Below are 17,708 nucleotides of genomic sequence, written 5' to 3' on the forward strand. Positions count from 1 at the left end.
AAGTAATAAGCCATCTTAATTAATCAAGCAATACAAAGTAAATAAAACAAACAAAACTATAGTATTAAAACTTAAGAGTTGGAACGAGTTTACCGAATTGACGAATAACTTATTGAAAATTAATTATCGTTGAAGATTTGAAGATTTCAATTAAGCAACTTCACAATTTTGCACAAATTGTAACAATAAAGTAAGCAATTATAGAAGAAAATTAGAGAGAGATTGATGATTTTGTGAGAAAATGAAAGAATGAGGGGGTATTTATAGTTGAAAATAGGAAAAAAGTATAATTATAAAAAGTTTGAGGTTAAAACAAAGTTGGGGGGTTAAATGGCTATTTTGTAAATAGCCAACGACTATTTTGGCAGAGAAAACAACTACATTTTAAATGCCCCAATGAGCAGATTTGTTTTTTTTTTAAAATTTGGAGCTGTTGGGATCGTTTAGGCCCGCTAGGACCGGTCCGGTCCCGGTCCCAAACGGTCCGGTCTAGCGGGCCTCACGCAAAGGACCGGCCAACTTGCGGCCCACCTCCCCCGGTTCCGGTCTTAAACGGTTAGGATCGTATAGGCCCACTTGTCAGCCTTACTTTTGCATCGTTTGATTGTTTGATATGTTTGCTTGTTGATACTCATTCATCGCGTCTACAAGGGATCGAGTTAGGAAGTAACTACTTCCATTATTTCTTTGGGATACCTTAAAAATCTTCAGAGGGTCAATTTGCGCACGGTTCGATGGATAATGGCTCGGTCCATCCGTACTCCACTTAAGTACTACACTTAAATACTCGGATTTCATCCCGTGACAGATTTTGAACTTGTGACATGTGTCAACATGATGCATTGCTCGTTCACAGAACAAAATCAGTTATTGTCTATTTAGTTTTAATTTGCCAAAGAACCTTCTCCCCAATGTGTTTGGTACCGAGGCGTAGTTGTTGCCAAAGAACCTTCTCTGGTGCTTCTCTTGTAAATAGACAAAGGATAGCTTGTGTCTGCTAAATTACATCTGCTAGCAACAATTAGAATTTGTGGTGAACCATGACATTTGGTCCATGGGTAATGACTTTGCTGATTTGGACATGCTCTTTATGATCTGTGAAATATGATGCGGACAGTTGTTTCAGCATCCTATGTTGGAAACTATTTGGGCTACACAATTTTTGTCACATAGTCATTGTATGATCCCCAAAGGATAAGGAAATAGGAAGTCAAGTTTGCAGAGCAATTGCCATCACATCCAAAACTACAAAGAAGAAAAAGCCAGAGGGATAACACTGCAGCTTGTTTATATCATGGGATCATATATGTGGTATCAAGTTTTTCCAATTACCAAAAATTCAGCCACCAAACAAAGAATGGCCTCCATCTACAGTAAGGGAAAATTATGCTCTACCACTTGAGTACATCCATTAAGATCCTGAATAGTAGTTTATTTTCCATCTATAACCACAATCCCCTTTGTCACTTTACAACCAAGAAATTCGAATAGAAAGTTTCATTTTTAAGAGGCTAGAGGTGTTAAAGTGTCTTGTCATACAAGAGCAACTATTTCTCTTTACAACAACAACAATAACAAACTGAGTATAATCCCATTAGTTGGATTTGGGGAGGGTAGTATGTACGGTTGTACGCAGACCTTATCCCTACCTTATAAAGATAGAGAGTTTGTTTTCGATATACCCTCGGCTCAAGAAATAATGAAAATAAAGCAACAACAACGTAATAGGGTAATGGAAGCGAATGACACAACATGTAATAATAAAGAACCAAGAATAAGAAAATACAAGAATAGTATTAGTACTACTGATAAGCCTACTCCTACCTCACGATTACTTGTCAACCTTCAACACTAATCATCGACATCCACACCTTCCTATCGTGGGTCACGCAGGCAGCATAGTTACCTGGTTAATGTAATAAAAAATAAAATTACCAAGGAGTGTGGTCGGATGAATAACCAGAGGTGTCTGATTCGAGCTCTATGTATTCGGAAATCCAAATGCGTAAAATATTGGGAAGACAAGTATAGTCAAAACAAATGATACAATTGTGGGCTGATAAATTTTTAGGTTCACAAAGAAAGAGCATAGGGCCAAGTTGAAATATGACATGTCTCCTCATCCAAATCCAAATCTTTACTTGCTCTGATGGGCTGTCTTAGATTTTAGTGTTTGTAATGCTCTAATATTTCTTTGATTATTTCTTTTCCTAGCATATCTTGTTGCAACTCATGTAATTGCGATTCATGTACTTGATACATACAGTGGTTTGCAGCACTATTTGATGACATAAACATTAAAATAATGAGATTTTCTACTACATTCCTAGACAATCTTGTGGGTAAACTCAAACATAGGGACTTGCAATCTTTGAAATTTATACTCATTCATTGTTTTCAATTTGGCAAATGAACCTATTGAAAGGGTTAGATATGATGCATTTCTTGAACCAATGAGCTGAAATCAGGCAAAAATGGAACTTTATGTTCTTTCATCCTTTATTTTATTTCTTTTGATCTCTTTGGGGTCTTCAAAGAAAGAAATTGTTTACTTGTAGAATTGGATAAGAGGGTGAGACCTAAGAGGGTGAGACCCATCCCTTTTTTTACCTTTGCTTTCACGCCAAGACTTTTGAGGAACTCAAAGAGAAAAAGAGAAACGAGATGTGCTTGTGCAACCCTAAAAATGGACCACTTATATTCCAATTTTGCAGCTAAAACGAAGGATATTTCCTTAGAAAAAAAAAGAAGAAGAAGAAGCTTTATAGGCATGCCAAAAAAGATAGTTTTTCTGTCCCTGGTTAGTTCAACTTCAAGAATGAGGTTTTTTTTTGGGTTAAAAAGGATTGTAGAATCAATTAACTGCTTGCTAACAAATTGGGATCGGCTATATTATATTAATGTTCAACATGCATTATGCTTTCTTAAAGGATTCTCCACTATTTCAAAAAATTCTCTGATATGTCGTGACCAATGGAATTTTTAGGTGATTTCTTTCACCCGTTTAAATTCTAGTGGTTGTTATGAAATAAAAATAATTTAGTAAAACATGAACAAAAACAAGTTATGAAATAAAAGCAATTTAGTAAAACATGAACAAGAAATAGAGATAGAGAGAAGGAAGAGTATTTCTTCTTCAATTGTGTGTATTTTTCTATCTATTACAAGGCCTTTATATAGGCATGAAAAGTGAAGAAAAATATGTCATTGAATATGTCATTAAGCATAAAAATATGTCATTGAATATATCATTAAGCATTTGAGAAGATCATGGAGGAAGAGTAAACATCCACCATAATTTAATTTTTCTTATAATACTTCCCCTTGGATGTCCATAGATAATGTGTCTCGTTAAAACCTTATTAGGAAAAAACCCTATGGGAAAAAAACCTAGTGAAGGAAAAAGAGTACACATGTTTAGAAATACGCCTTTTGGTTGTCTCGTTAGAAAACTTGCAAGGAAAACCCAGTGGGACAAAACCTTGTAAGGGAAAAAGAGTACAACACGTATTAACTCCCCCTGATGAGAGCATCAATTCACATCCTTGAGCTTTCGCATCCCAATTTTGTACACTAGTTTCTTGAAGGTTGACGTCGGTAGAGATTTGGTGAACAAATGAGTCATATTATCGCTTGAACGGATCTGTTGCACATTGATATTACCATTCTTTTGAAGATTATGCATGAAAAATAACCCCGGTGAAATTTGCTTTGTCATATCCCCTTTTATGAATGCTCCCTTCAATTGGGCTATGCATGCTGCATTGTCTTCATACAAAATTATGGGTAGTTTGTCACACTTCAAACAACATTTGTCTCGAATAAGGTGTATCATAGACCTCAACCATACACATTCTCTACTTGCTTCATGAATAGCAATTATCTCAACATGATTAGATGACGTAGCCACGATTGATTGCTTAGTCGATCGCCAAGATATGGCAGTGCCTCCATATGTAAACATATAGCCTGTTTGAGATCGAGCATTGTGTGGGTCAGATAAATACCCAGCATCGGCATAATCAACAAGATCGGGACTGCAATCATTGCCATAAAGTAATCCCATATCGGTAGTCCCTTTTAGATACCGCAATATGTATTTGATTCCATTCCAATGTCTCCTTGTTGGAGCAGAGCTATATCTTGTTAAGACATTAACTGAAAAAGTTATGTCAAACCTTGTAATGTTAGAAAGATATATCAGTGCACCAATTGCACTAAGATATGGTACTTCGGGACCAAGAAGCTCTTCATTATTTTTATGAGGTCGAAATGGATGTGCTTTATCCATATAGAATCGCTTTAAAATCTTTTTAGTGTATGCTGATTGATGAACAAAAATTTCATCTTTCATATACTCAATTTGTAGACCAAGACAAAATTTTGTCTTTCCAAGATCTTTCATTTCAAATTCTTTCTTTAAATAGTCTACTGCTTTAGGAAGCTCCCTAGGAGTTCCAATGATATTTAAATCATCAACATACACAGTAATTATAACAAATTTAGATCCATATCTTTTTATAAAGACACAAGGACAAATTGAATCATTCTTGTACCCTTCTTTCAACAAGTGCTCACTCAGGCGATTATACTACATGCGCCCTGGTTGTTTCAGTCCGTATAAGAATTTTTGAAGCTTTATTTAATAAATTTCTTGAAAACCTTAATATGCTTCAGAACAATTTAAATCCTTCAATGATTTTCATTATACGCATATCACATTTTTCTTGTATTGCCAGATTAAAACCTGAAATGGCGACATCCACCACAGGAGAACATGTCTCTATATAATCAACGCCAGGATATTTACAAATCTTCTTGTGATACAAGTCGTCTTTATGTCTGTCGACTTGACCTTTCTTTTCGCACAAGAACACATTTATACCTCCACTGGCTTTATACTTTCAGGTGTTGGGACTATCCGTCCAACTTCATATTTTTTAGGTGAAATCAATTTTCATTGCGTATTTTTCATTTGGCCAAACTGTCCAAATTTCATGACAGATTTGAGCTCAAGATCCTCGCCAATATTAATAATATTGAGCGCTACATTATATTAACAATATCGTCGACGATCATTTTATATCGGTTCTACTATTACCCAATAAAGACATAACTTATTAAGATCTTTTTATCTTATTATTTTCAGGTACCTGAACCTCTCCCATGAGGTCTTATGAAGTGCTATGTCGTGGTGCTCTTTTAGAGCACTTGCCTCCTTATTATGACCATTTTGAACATTTGCTCCTCTCCTTTTTCAAGGAGTTTTATCTTTGGAACCGATTAGTCTATTATGCTTCATGCATGCCATAGACTCTATTCATTATGAACTTTATTTTATTTGGAGCATTAGCAGTTGAATATGACATTTAGCTTTGAGTCAGCAAATACGCCTGGCAATATTTTGCAAATGAATTATCACTTGAACTTCAAGTTCATATTTTCTCGTACGAGGATCTAGATGTACTCATAATAATTCATTACATGCATTACTTTTTCAGCTGCCCATTTTTTTTCCCTATTCTTGGGATCGCCAACACATATCCCTAGCCTTATTGGGGGATCCATCTTTGTGCATTGTGGTGGAACAATTAAATCATATAGCACATTCATATTTCTAGATGAAAATTATTTTGTTCCTGACCCTGAACCGATTGTGATAGGGAGAACTTATCATAACTAGGCTAGATGCATACAAGTGTTGTTGTATATTAAATAATACATCACATACAAAATTTTATTTTGGCAGTTTTGTTCTCATAACCAATGGTTTAGATATAATTGGAGGCATACAATTTCTGCTAAACCAACTTGAATTTAAACCAGTATTATCAAGATAAATCATCATAATTTATATTCTGGAACTGTGCTCTAATAATTTGAGCAATCAATCTTGCAAAAGCCAAACTGCAAGTTGATAACAAATGTACATGTTACCATGGAATAGATGCATCTATTAAAATCATATAATAGTAAACGGTCCACATGGAAGGTGACTGAGCCCATATATTTATCACCTTTTATTCGTTCCAGAAATCAAGGGATTCAATCCCAACCTTAACTGGTATATCATGAGAATAAGCAGCACAATTGTTAAAGAATCTTATATTTCTTCAATATATACCAATGTAATTTTCAATTAATTTTTCGCCTCATAATTGAACCGAGATGGTCAACCGGTCATGCCAACTAATATTTATTTCAGTAAACCTCTAGTTTACTTGTGGCTTGTGATTGCATCATCATGCTTATACTTGTGTAGTACAAATAGAAGAAAAGTCAGGTAACCTTTCATATTTACCCGGTACGATTATAGTAATATAAAGATATTCAATCTTCTTTTCATTTATAGTCTCAATATGCTAACCACTTTGGCTAATATATTTGTAAATCAAAATATTTCTTTCGAGATTTACTACAATATTAATGTCATGAACAATTTGATTCATTCTGGTAGTAATAAATTAGTTCTTTGAGAGCTCTTAACTACTTTTGTACTATAAGATCTTTTGTCACACCATCCATATAATGAATGTCTCCTTCACAAAGAGAATCATATCATAATAATTGTCATGTTCAAAATCATCATAAGCAAAATAATTTTTTGCTTTAATTTTGCTTTTAATAACTTTCATAAGGCATGACAAAATTTTTTTAGCGTATCACCTATATGTGACCAATGATATATTCATGTAACTACACAGTAATATTCATTATCTTTCTTTGTCTCAAACCTCCCTTAGAGGTGAGTTGTGGTATGTATCCAATCATGCATTGCATGTCTTTATTCATTACTTTTATTACATACTGCTACATTCACCTTCAGGAATGAGTCTGCATTCTCAATGCTTATCACAAGTCACATTCTCTTTAAAAAAAGGAGTATAATTAGTGTGACATACTTTATAAATTTTTCATACCATTTTGATGGTAAATATTTCCTTCACCTTTTTGAAGGATTACATCGAGAACTCTTATTTTTCTCATTTTATAGTTACCATAATGAAGACAAATTATTATTTCGTCCCTTGCCATATCTTCGTACATTCATACAGTCATGAAAAATTATTTTGTTGTCTTTCAAACTTATCATATATTATTGTCACATTCACTTTACTGAATGGAGCATATCAAATAGGGCGGGCTTCATGATTCTTTCATCGATACTGTACATTGTGACTCAAATTCAATGCCTTACCCATATAAAGGCATGTTAGGCAAAATGTGTTAGGACTCAAACCCAACTCTTATCATTATAGTGCACCAGAACTTAAATATATCTTAACTAGTTGCATAATAGGCCAAAGTACAAGATTAAATTATCAATCTTATGGTCAGAAACATAAACAAAATTAGTTATAACAAGATTTAAAAATATAACCACTTTTTTTAAGGTTGTGGGACGAAAACGTTTCATTCCTTCTAAGTGTTATCACTTTTAGATTTACGTGAATTCAAATAGAAATGCATTCAAATAAATACTAGATAATCTGTTAGAACACTTACCAATTTTGTAAACGATAAACCAAATCAATAAAGTATGAATAAAGACTAGGACTTGGAAGCATATATATAATTCATGTAGTACTTCCAGTATCTACATATGCGATCCAATTCACATCATAATATATGGATTATAGATGATAGTCAAAGGCTAAGATTGACTGTAAATCAGAATATCTATTATGCTTACAACTATCCTGCCATAATATTATGTTTATTTATGCATGTATTTAACCAACTATGCAGGAATAGTACCAGTTTAGTTCTATTCATTAAATATTACCATAGTAACATTCATCTTAGCGTGAAAAGGGTAAAGGGGACATTGGTTGTCTGATATCTGCGCACATATATGTAAGCACTATTCAACACGTTAAATATAAGTTAAAGAATTGAGTAGAAAGTACCTGTTTCAAAACTTAATTACAAAATATATATTCATGCATTTTGATTTGGTTCATGAATAGATCCCTTGAAGGATAGCCAAACGATAACTAAAAATTCATATGAGACGTCAAGAAAGAATAAGCAAAAACTATACTTGCCAATGCAGGGCTCGCACACTTTCAAGCTATAACAAAATGAAAATAAAATACTGAAAGCTTATTGTGAGTTATCATGGCAAAATAGAAAAATTTTGTGATTAGTGGAAGATAAAAATAAAAATATGAATAAGCTAGAAAGATGAAAACTTATCTTGTATCAGTATCCAGCCCATTGGCTTCTATCTTTATTTTGTTTGATAGCCACAGAATTGTTGGTATAAGGATAGCAAACACAAAGCACAGTCTATGCCTATATGGAGGTGTACGAAAATGGGAGCACAGTCGTGCTGATAACGTGTTATGAAATAAAAGCAATTTAGTAAAATATGAACAAGAACAAGTTATGAAATAAAAGCAATTTAATAAAACATGAACAAGAAATAGAGATAGAGAGAAGGAAGAGTATTTCTTCTTCAATTGTGTGTATTTTTCTATCTATTACAAGACCTTTATATAGGCATGAAAAGTGAAGAAAAACATGTCATTGAATATGTCATTAAGCATTTGAGAAGATCATGGAGGAAGAGTAGACATCCACCATAATTTGATTTTTCTTATAAAAGTGGTAAAGTTATTTAGCGATTACCCTAAAGAAGAGATAGCGAGGGTATAGTAAAATATCGAGATGCACGCAAGTTAATTCGAACACTATTAAAGAATTCATCTTTTAACATTACTTAACAATGTATTTGATCATATTAACCTTAATTTGTTCATAGGAAATACAATAAATACTCCTAGACTCTTTACTCCAATGACAACTTTAGAAGAAAAAAAAAGTTAGTTCTTTTTTTATATTTAAAAAAATCAAATATTATGGATCAAAAATAAAAATAAAAAAATCACTTAAAGTGACTAGAGCGGTAATGTTTATACTAGTATTCAGTAACCATTTTTACTGTGAGAATGATGATAAACGCTAAACTACTATGTCTCCCGTAAAATTTCCGAACCCATTGATCATTCTTATAATCAATTATTGGTTAAAGTAAGGACCTACAAGCAGAAAAAATGTTTAGAAAAATAATCCATTTTCCGATATAATTCTGAGTTAGGCAACAGTTTCCAAGGCTAAGCAGAAATCCCAATGGAGGTCAATTTAGTCATTCAATCATAAATTTCTTAGATCTATTATAGATAAACTCGTAATATTACCCATAATTTAATGGCATTTCAATACCCATATCCCATTTAAATACCCTTTACTCCTGAACCATTCTCTCCCAATTCTAATTTTTCACCCTCCTCACTTGCTTAGAGAACAAGAAAACAAAACATCAAATTTGCTCTTTTTTACTTGCATCCTCCACTCTCACTATGGCTATGGCATTTAAGATGGTAAAATATTAAGCGAAATTCACTGATTTTAAATTCTGAATTTGCGTTTATTAACTGTTGTTTTTGTGATGTGACTAATTAAACAGGCTACGACAGGCATGTGGGTGACTGATGAATGCAAAAACTCGTACATGGAAATGAAATGGAAGAAGGTTCATAGGTACATAGTTTATAAGATTGATGAGAAATCAAGATTGGTCACAGTTGACAAAGTTGGTGGACCTGCTGAAAACTATGAAGATTTTGCTGCAGCTCTACCCAAAGATGATTGTCGATATGCTGTCTTTGATTTCGATTTTGTTACTGTTGATAATTGTCGAAAGAGCAAGATCTTCTTCATTGCCTGGTTTGTAGCTCTTCTTACTTTCACTTTTTGATCAATATTTCTTTTTTTATTCTCATTAGGGGTTGCAAATGAATATGTTGGATCAAATTTAGGTTGATCAAAACAAGTTAAATTATGACACGATTTGCCAAAGTTGGCTTAGGTCTGAGTCAAATAACATGTCATAATTCAACCTGCCTAATTAACTTGACGCAACCTCATCTATTCTTATTTTGTTTCTTGAGAAAAAAAAAAGTGAAAGTTAATGTATTATTTTTAGCTTAATATTCCAAGTTTAAATTATTTCCCATCTAATTTCTATATTTGATTTTGAATGGTTGGGGTTAATTAAGTTGCATTTTAACTCGTCGAGTTACAGTATTTTGACCTAGTAATTTGATGAATCATTCTTGGTTCAACTCGTCGGATCAAGTGAACAAATCGATTATAACTCAACCCTTTTAAACTTGGACGGGTTGGAGGAATAACTGAAAAATAGGTTGATTTTGCTACGTTTATTCTTCACTTGCTCAAAGTTTTTCAGACCATGATATATTGCTAAGTTAATCCCTCTCGACTGTCATATTTTGATACATTTATTGAATATTTTGGGGATTTTTTTTGACTCAATAGGTCACCAACAGAATCAAGAATCAGAGCAAAAATATTGTATGCAACTTCAAAAGCTGGACTGAGAAGAGTACTAGATGGAATTAGCTATGAACTTCAAGCGACTGATCCAACTGAGATGGGAATTGATTTGATCAAGGACAGAGCCAAATGAGATGTCCCATTTTTTATTAGCAACAAGCAAATTAAAGCACTGTTTTTTTGCCATCTTTTTCAAACTTTGTTTTAATATAATAATGACTCCACTTAGAGGGCAAAGATGCTTTCTTTCTTTCTTTCTTAGTGGTACTATTGTGACCTTTTTTGTAAGATCTAAAAGCAAGGTTGATCCAATTACCTTCTAATTTGTGATAACTATCATGTCCTTTTCTGCTAATTTAACTACAAGTGTTTCTACTAATTATGAGTTTTGTGTAACTTTATCTCTTGTTCATACGTGGCGATTAAGATCACTTCAATTTCTTTCGGCAACTTTTTGTCACGATAAGGATAAAGTAATCATGACTTTTTTAAAGTGTTAGTTTACCTTTGATTTTTTTTTTTTTTTTTTTGATATTTTATTCGGTGTTTGGCACCCATTAAGTTCGAAAATGCCCTTAAGCAAGGACAACTCCATACTCAATCCAAGACCTCGGTTAACCTTGACCTTTCCGATCACCAAAGAAAAGTAAATGAAATTCTTACATTATTACATCAGGTCGATGAATTGGGTAATTTTGTAGCAAATTTTTTATTTTATAAAAAGGTTCTTTTTTTTGTGTGAACCAATCTTTCAGAGCAAAAGTGGAATAGATGTTTACCAAACGGATCCAATGAGGAGACAAGCAGATCTTCCTTTCATTCATCGTTGGCTGGCACCTACTGCCCTGGCGGCAAATGATCTTTGGGAATTACATTTTCCTTTGGGGAATGTTTAGTTTCGGAATTATACTAATATTATAAAATGAGAATTAAATGATGATAAGATTATTTACTAAATATAAATTTATTGACAGATGTTTAATTTATTAAACTAAATAAATTTTAAATAAATCTTTATCCAAGTTTTTATTGTTCCGTTTCTTTTTTACCTTTCCTTGATCTTCCAATATAAAAAGTAGCAATAACTAAAAAAGGAGAAAAAACTTTTGCCTTCAAATAGTGTGTTAACATACCAGGTTAGGTCAAGATTATGCGGGTCAAGTGGATTCAAGTAAACTTAAGGATCTGATCCAATTTTTTTAATGAAAGTGTCAGTTTGCACCATTTCGATTATTTGATTATATCCGTATTATTCTCTTTAATATATATATTGGATAACTTTATCAAACAAGGGTTATACAAAGATAAAAAAAATTATTTCGTATTTTTTATCTTTACTGAGATTTGTTAATTTTTAAGATTTTTACTCACTTTATTCACCATTAGACTATATCATTGAGTGCTTAAGACATGATCCTCCTTGTCAACTTGTCTTTATTCGGGTTAAACATGTGCGTGTAGCGTAGTTAGGTCAAATATGCTCAATTCAAGATAAATTCTCAAGTAGCTTCTTGTTACAGTCATATCATAATTTATAGCCTTATTTATTACTTTTAGTGTAGGTCCTCAAATTAAATAAGAGAATCAACTTATTATTACACACATTTTTAGCATCAATAATTTGACGGATCAATCAGATCTGAATCCTATTATGACATGTCTTACCTGGACCCTGGTAATGTAAACGCGCTAAAATTGGCTATCCACATTTCATTTTCTACTTGTCTTTGCTTTTGATAATCATTCGGGAGAAGAAAATAAAAATGAGTTTAAGTTACATACTTCAGAATTTGTATACCATCATATCACTTTTATTTACGGAAACGGGTAGCTCGTGCTATTTTTAAAATTATAAATCTTATATTTTAAGGAAGTATAATGTTTACCCGAAAATCGAATAGAGTTGAATTTATACGCAGTTCTAAGGATACGTGGTATAATTCGGTACAAATCGTAAAAATAAGTGGAAATATATCGAATATTGACTGTAAAAAAGGAATGAAATACAAACTAAACTAAGTAGAAAACGATTTACGGATAAGCAAGATGAATCAATGTACAAGGCTCATAAAAGGATAATTTCTCTTGTATCTATATGTGAATTTCAATAATCTTTTCAATAAGGGAGTGTGTAGATGCCTTAATATTTTTTCTTTTACAGAAATGATAGCCACTCTTTTATAATGGAGGGATCCTACTTTGGATATAATAAAAAATACATAGTGAGGATCTCATGATAGATTAGTTAATTAAGCTTTTCCTTAATTCCTGCCGAGATTCTCTCCCCAAGTGCGGCTACAACGGCTCTTGTCTCTTAGATCGATCTTGGTCGGACTTGATATTGACCGATCTCCAGATTTCGAGCTCGATACTGACTCGAACTCGATGTTGACTCGGGCTCGATATTGACTCGGGCTCGAGTCTTGAGTTTGATGACGCCACTTCACATCATAGTTCGATTTGGACTCGAGCTCGATAATGACTTCGAGCTCGGTATTGATCGGTCCCTGAATCTTGAGCTTGATAACCTGGCTTCGGATCTCATCTCGGTATTATAAAAACGACTCTCGGTCCATCATGTTCCAATCTCGACTAATCACATGAAGGGCAACACCGATTTTGACCGTATACAGATAGTCCCCTCGTTTCTTGGGAAGAATGTGGCGAAAAAGGACATGATTTTCCAATGATACGACTAGATATACACCGACGTTTGCATCGAGCTCGACCATGACGTATGTGATAACTATCTCGTCGGTCCAGTTACCAAGGCATTAAATGTGTGTCAGACGATGGTCGACCACTGCTGATATTGAACCGTCATTGCCAACTCTATAAATAGTCCCCCTCTTTACCATTATTTACTTTTAGATCTTCAATCTCTAAATCTTCTAAGTTCTTTTTCGCATTTTCTGAGTTCTTCATCTGTAAATCTGTGATTTTCACTGCAAATTTCTTTCTCAAAACACCAAAATACTTCTGATCTTTGTTCATAGAAATTTAGATTGCCAAAACGTCAAAAATTGTTCCTTAAAAAGAGAACGCTTCTTCATCGCGGCGTGCCGGGGATAAAACACCGGTGGAGCCAAGACTTGAGGAGTGTGTTCCCGGGGTGTGTGTATTCTCACTTCTGATTTTAAGACCGATAAAGTTTCGTCGGTTCCCGGTCGATGCGAGCCAGTATCGAGGTATATATGCTCGATAACTGAGGGATACCTCAAGCAGGTAAAGAAAGATTGCAACTGGGAGACCAAAGAAGTGATAATCCTGGCTCCCGAAGAAGATATTACTACTCATATGAAAGGGTTTTTAAGTGTTTATACTTACCCTTTCACGTTGGCCCCCCTCGACCCTGTTGTCATCGATTTTTGCCGCCAATACTGCATAACCCTAGGCCAAATCCATCCTTCTTTTTGGCGAATCATTATTCTGATCCGCTTCTTTGTAAACAAAATCAAGGGGATGCCTTTCGCCCTCGACCACCTCATCAGGTTGTAGAGCCCACGCCTCTATCGAGGTGGGTTAATAAAACTCCAGCGCCGGGCCACCAAAGTGCTGTTCTCGAGTATAGACGAGGACAAGGACCGAGGCTGGATGGACCAGTTCATCCGAGTGAAGACTTCCGACCTAATCCCGGCCGAGAAGATGCCATTTTCCGAGGAATGGAATATGAAGCGTAAGTACAATCCTACTGTTAGCTCCTATTGTTTTGCTCCTTTGTTTCTTTCTCACCGATATCCTTTTCCGTGATGTAGCGGCTGCTTGGATGCCCGGTCCAATTCCTAACCTTAAGAGTTGCGTACGGGAACTGGCCTCGACCTCTACATATACCGAGTGCTCGTGGCGTGATTTATCAAAAGGCCAATGGGAGGCCAAAACATATGGTAAGCTTCTTTCCCTCGTCTTTGTTGACTTCGTAAAGCGTTTCTTATTTTCTTTTTATACTTGCCTTGGAATATATGCCGTTATGAGGCCCTTATCTGATGATGAGGAGACTTCGATCCTGGCATCGGAACCGGCGAAGGACAAAAAGAGGAAAAAGATCTCGACCTCCGAGGATCCGGAACCTAAGAAGAAGAAGGCTCGTAAGCCAAGGAAGAATATCATCCTTCTGACCGAAGACTCTGCTCATGTCTTTGGGATGAAGATGAAGAAGAGGAAGATGATGACTCCGAGCTGGTGGCCCGAGTGAAAATGAGCACCGAGGCCCCCAAAGGCTACTAAATCGGTGAAGGCAACAAAGATTCTATCTCGTGATGAGGGAATCTCGGAAAGAGAATTGATCGAAGTCCTCGAGTCATCGAGGATCGAGGCTACCTCCCACTATAATGAGCCAATGGCGGGTAAAGTTGTAGGGGCTGATCTCGAGGCCCCTCGAGATGGAGAGAACGCCCCAAGTGATTCACTTGGGGCAATAGAAATTGGAGACTCCCCGTTGCTCCCCTCATTTTTAGAGGATATAATTCGTGAGGCTCGGGCCTTGAAGACCCTTTCCATCGAAGGAGGCCACGGAAAGGAGGATCCCTTCTGTGATTATTTTACTAGGGTCAATAATGCTACCGGTCTGAGCGACTTGGAGGTCTCGAGGAAGGACTCAGGTGAGGCATCGAGCCTTTTTAACGAAGTGCATCGAGCTCTGAATCGGGTAAGCCTTAACTCCCTTTGTTGGTATTACCCTTAAGTTTGTTTTTCTCTTTTAACTTCTTTTCTTCTTTCTGCGTAGGCCTCAACGTTTCATCGGGAAGCATATTCTCGGTCTCGAGCTGAGCTGAGTCGGTATGAGACCGACCTTCGAGGGGTCACGGAGGAGAGAAATGCCCTTAAACTTCTCTGTGGATAAAAGAGAATAGGAAATCAAGGACCTCCGAGCCGAGCTGGCCAAGGCTCACCAAGATTAGTCCGACCTGATCGAGCAGGTAATGAAAATCTTAAAAACTCATGGGCTCAATTCAGGAACAGTGGCTAATATTTCGATCTCACAGCTGCAGCAGAAGATAAAGATGATCGGGCAGCTCTGTGAGGAGGTCGACATGATAAAATCGGAGACCTTGGGGTGGAAACAATGTATGGACCGCTTCTCTGCAGAAAAAGAGACTGCTTTATCCCAATTGTCATCGGCCGAAAATCAGCTTCGAGGCATGAATGAAAAAAGCTCGATTCAGGCAAAGAAAATAGAGGAACCTGAGGCCTGGTTGGCTTCCAAGCTTGCAAAGGCCAAGTCTAAAGCCAAAAAGGCAAAGGCTGAGGCTGAGGAGATCGTGGCCGTCTACCGGGCTGATACCGAAGCCGCTAAAGTCCAAGCGAGAGAGGCAGCTGAGACCGCTCAAACTCAAGCATATTGGATTGCTGAACTTGTCAAATGCCAATCTCGGAGGGAAACCCTCGAGGAGATCCATGCTCGAGGTTTCGATCTTACCTAAGAGATAATAAAGACTAAAGAGCTTGAAGCCGAAGCTGGAGCCCTGGCTTCTGATGATGATGATGATGATGACGAGAGCAAGAGCAGGTCCGAGAGCGGGGAGGACCTCGATAGAGAGGAAGCTGCCCCCCGAAAGGAAACTTAGGGTTTTTTATTTATCTTTTATTATAGGGTCCTGATCGGATCTTGTAAATATTCTTATATATATAAAGATCTTTTTCTTTTTTGACTTGTCTTTATTTCATTTTCTACCTTGTGAAAATTTTGTTTCATTCATGCCTTATGAAAGTTTGATCGAAGTCGAACCTTGTAATCTTTATGATCGAGTGAGCGTTTGCCCGAACTCTCATTAAGAGTAGCCTTTGGGCTTAATAGTCGAGTGAGTGTTTGCTCGAACTCGAAGTAATGTAGCCCTTATGCTTTATGATCGAGTGAGTGTTTGCTCGATCTTGAAATAAGAGTAGCTCGTAGGCTTAATAGTCGAGTGTGTTTGCTCAAACTCAAAGTGAAAACAACCCTTAGGCTTTATGGTCGAGTGAGTATTTGCTAGCACTCGAAATAAGAGTAGCTCATAGGCTTAATAGTCGATTGAGTGTTTGCTCGAACTCGAAGTAATGTAACCCGTGGGCTTTATGGTCTGGTGAGTATTTGCTCGAACTCGAAGAATGTAGTCCTTAGGCTTAGTAGTCAAGTGAGTGTTTGCTCGAACTCGAATTAAGAGTAGCCCTTGGGCTTAATAGTCGAGTGAGTGTTTGCTCGAACTCAAAGTGAAAACAGCCCTTAGGCTTTATAGTCGAGTGAGTATTTGCTCGAACTCAAAATAATGTTAGCCCTTAGGCTTAATGGTCGAGTGAGTGTTTGCTCGAACTCGAAGTAATGTAGCCCTTAGGCTTTAAGGTCGAGTGAGTGTTTGCTCGAACTCGAAGTAATATAGCCCTTAGGCCTTATGGTCGAGTGAGTGTTGCTCGAACTCGAAGTAATGTAGCCCTTAGGCTTATCGGTCGAGTGAGTGTTTGCTCGTACTCGAAGTAATGTAGCCCTTAGGCTTATTGGTCGAGTGAGTGTTGCTCGAAATTGAGGTAATGTATCCCTTAGGCCTTATGGTCGAGTGAGTGTTTGCTCGAACTCGAAGTAATGTAGCCCTTGGGCTTGATAGATAGTCCTCGAGTGATAATGGTTACTCGAACTCGAGTTAGGGTTTTATGAGTGTGTTTACTCGAACTCGAAATAATGTAGCCCTTGGGCTCGATAGATAGTGCCCGAGTGAGAATGGTTGCTCGAACTCGAGTTAGGGTAGCCCTTAGGCTTTACAGTCGAGTGAGGATTTGCTCGAACTCGAAATAAGAATAGCCCTTAGGCTCGATGGTCGAGTGAGTGTTTGCTCGAACTCGAAGTAATGTATCCCTTGGGCTTATGTGGAGCTTGATCTCGTTGATTTTTTTGTTGGGGTAATTTTTCACTCCGGTCATGGTCGGCCCTTGAGCCTGTTTGCATAATAGATCATGAAATAGAAAAAACTTTCTGAGATATGAGGTATCGGTAAAGAAGAAATTTCTCTTTACAAGTCATTATACACGTGTTCATGTTTTGTAACAGGGCTCGAGCAAACTACACGGGCATGGTTCGTTTTGACCATTTGGCCCTTACAATTTTTCCTATCGAAACACTGTTGTCATGATATAACTTTCTTGCATCGAACTCAATATATTCAAGGGTAATGCACCCCAGTATTCGAGGTTGATTGTAAAGAGGACTCGGATACTGTTGAGCTATCCTAAGTTAGCACGATCAATGGTTGCCTCATTAAAAACCTTGCCGAAAAACCCATTTGGGATAAAATCAGTCTAAGGGGAAAAGAGTGCAACGCGTGCTTTCAGACCTAAAGACTTAGAGTTGAATAATCCATCACTGTTTCTGGTCGAACGCC

General features: G+C 36.3%; 1 protein-coding gene across 1 annotated transcript; it reads left to right on the forward strand.

Annotated features, from left to right (window-relative positions):
- The first annotated feature begins 8,997 nt into the window (after window positions 1-8,997).
- Window positions 8,998-10,741, forward strand: LOC104094592 (actin-depolymerizing factor 5-like). The gene is made up of 3 exons (XM_009600557.3): window positions 8,998-9,386; window positions 9,473-9,732; window positions 10,345-10,741. The coding sequence occupies exons 1-3, from the start codon at window positions 9,366-9,368 to the stop codon at window positions 10,493-10,495; spliced, it is 432 nt and encodes a 143-aa protein (XP_009598852.1). The 5' UTR covers window positions 8,998-9,365; the 3' UTR covers window positions 10,496-10,741.
- The last annotated feature ends 6,967 nt before the right edge of the window (window positions 10,742-17,708 follow it).

Source organism: Nicotiana tomentosiformis, chromosome 1 (genome assembly GCF_000390325.3).
Source record: "Nicotiana tomentosiformis chromosome 1, ASM39032v3, whole genome shotgun sequence".
NCBI classification, from domain to species: domain Eukaryota; kingdom Viridiplantae; phylum Streptophyta; class Magnoliopsida; order Solanales; family Solanaceae; genus Nicotiana; species Nicotiana tomentosiformis.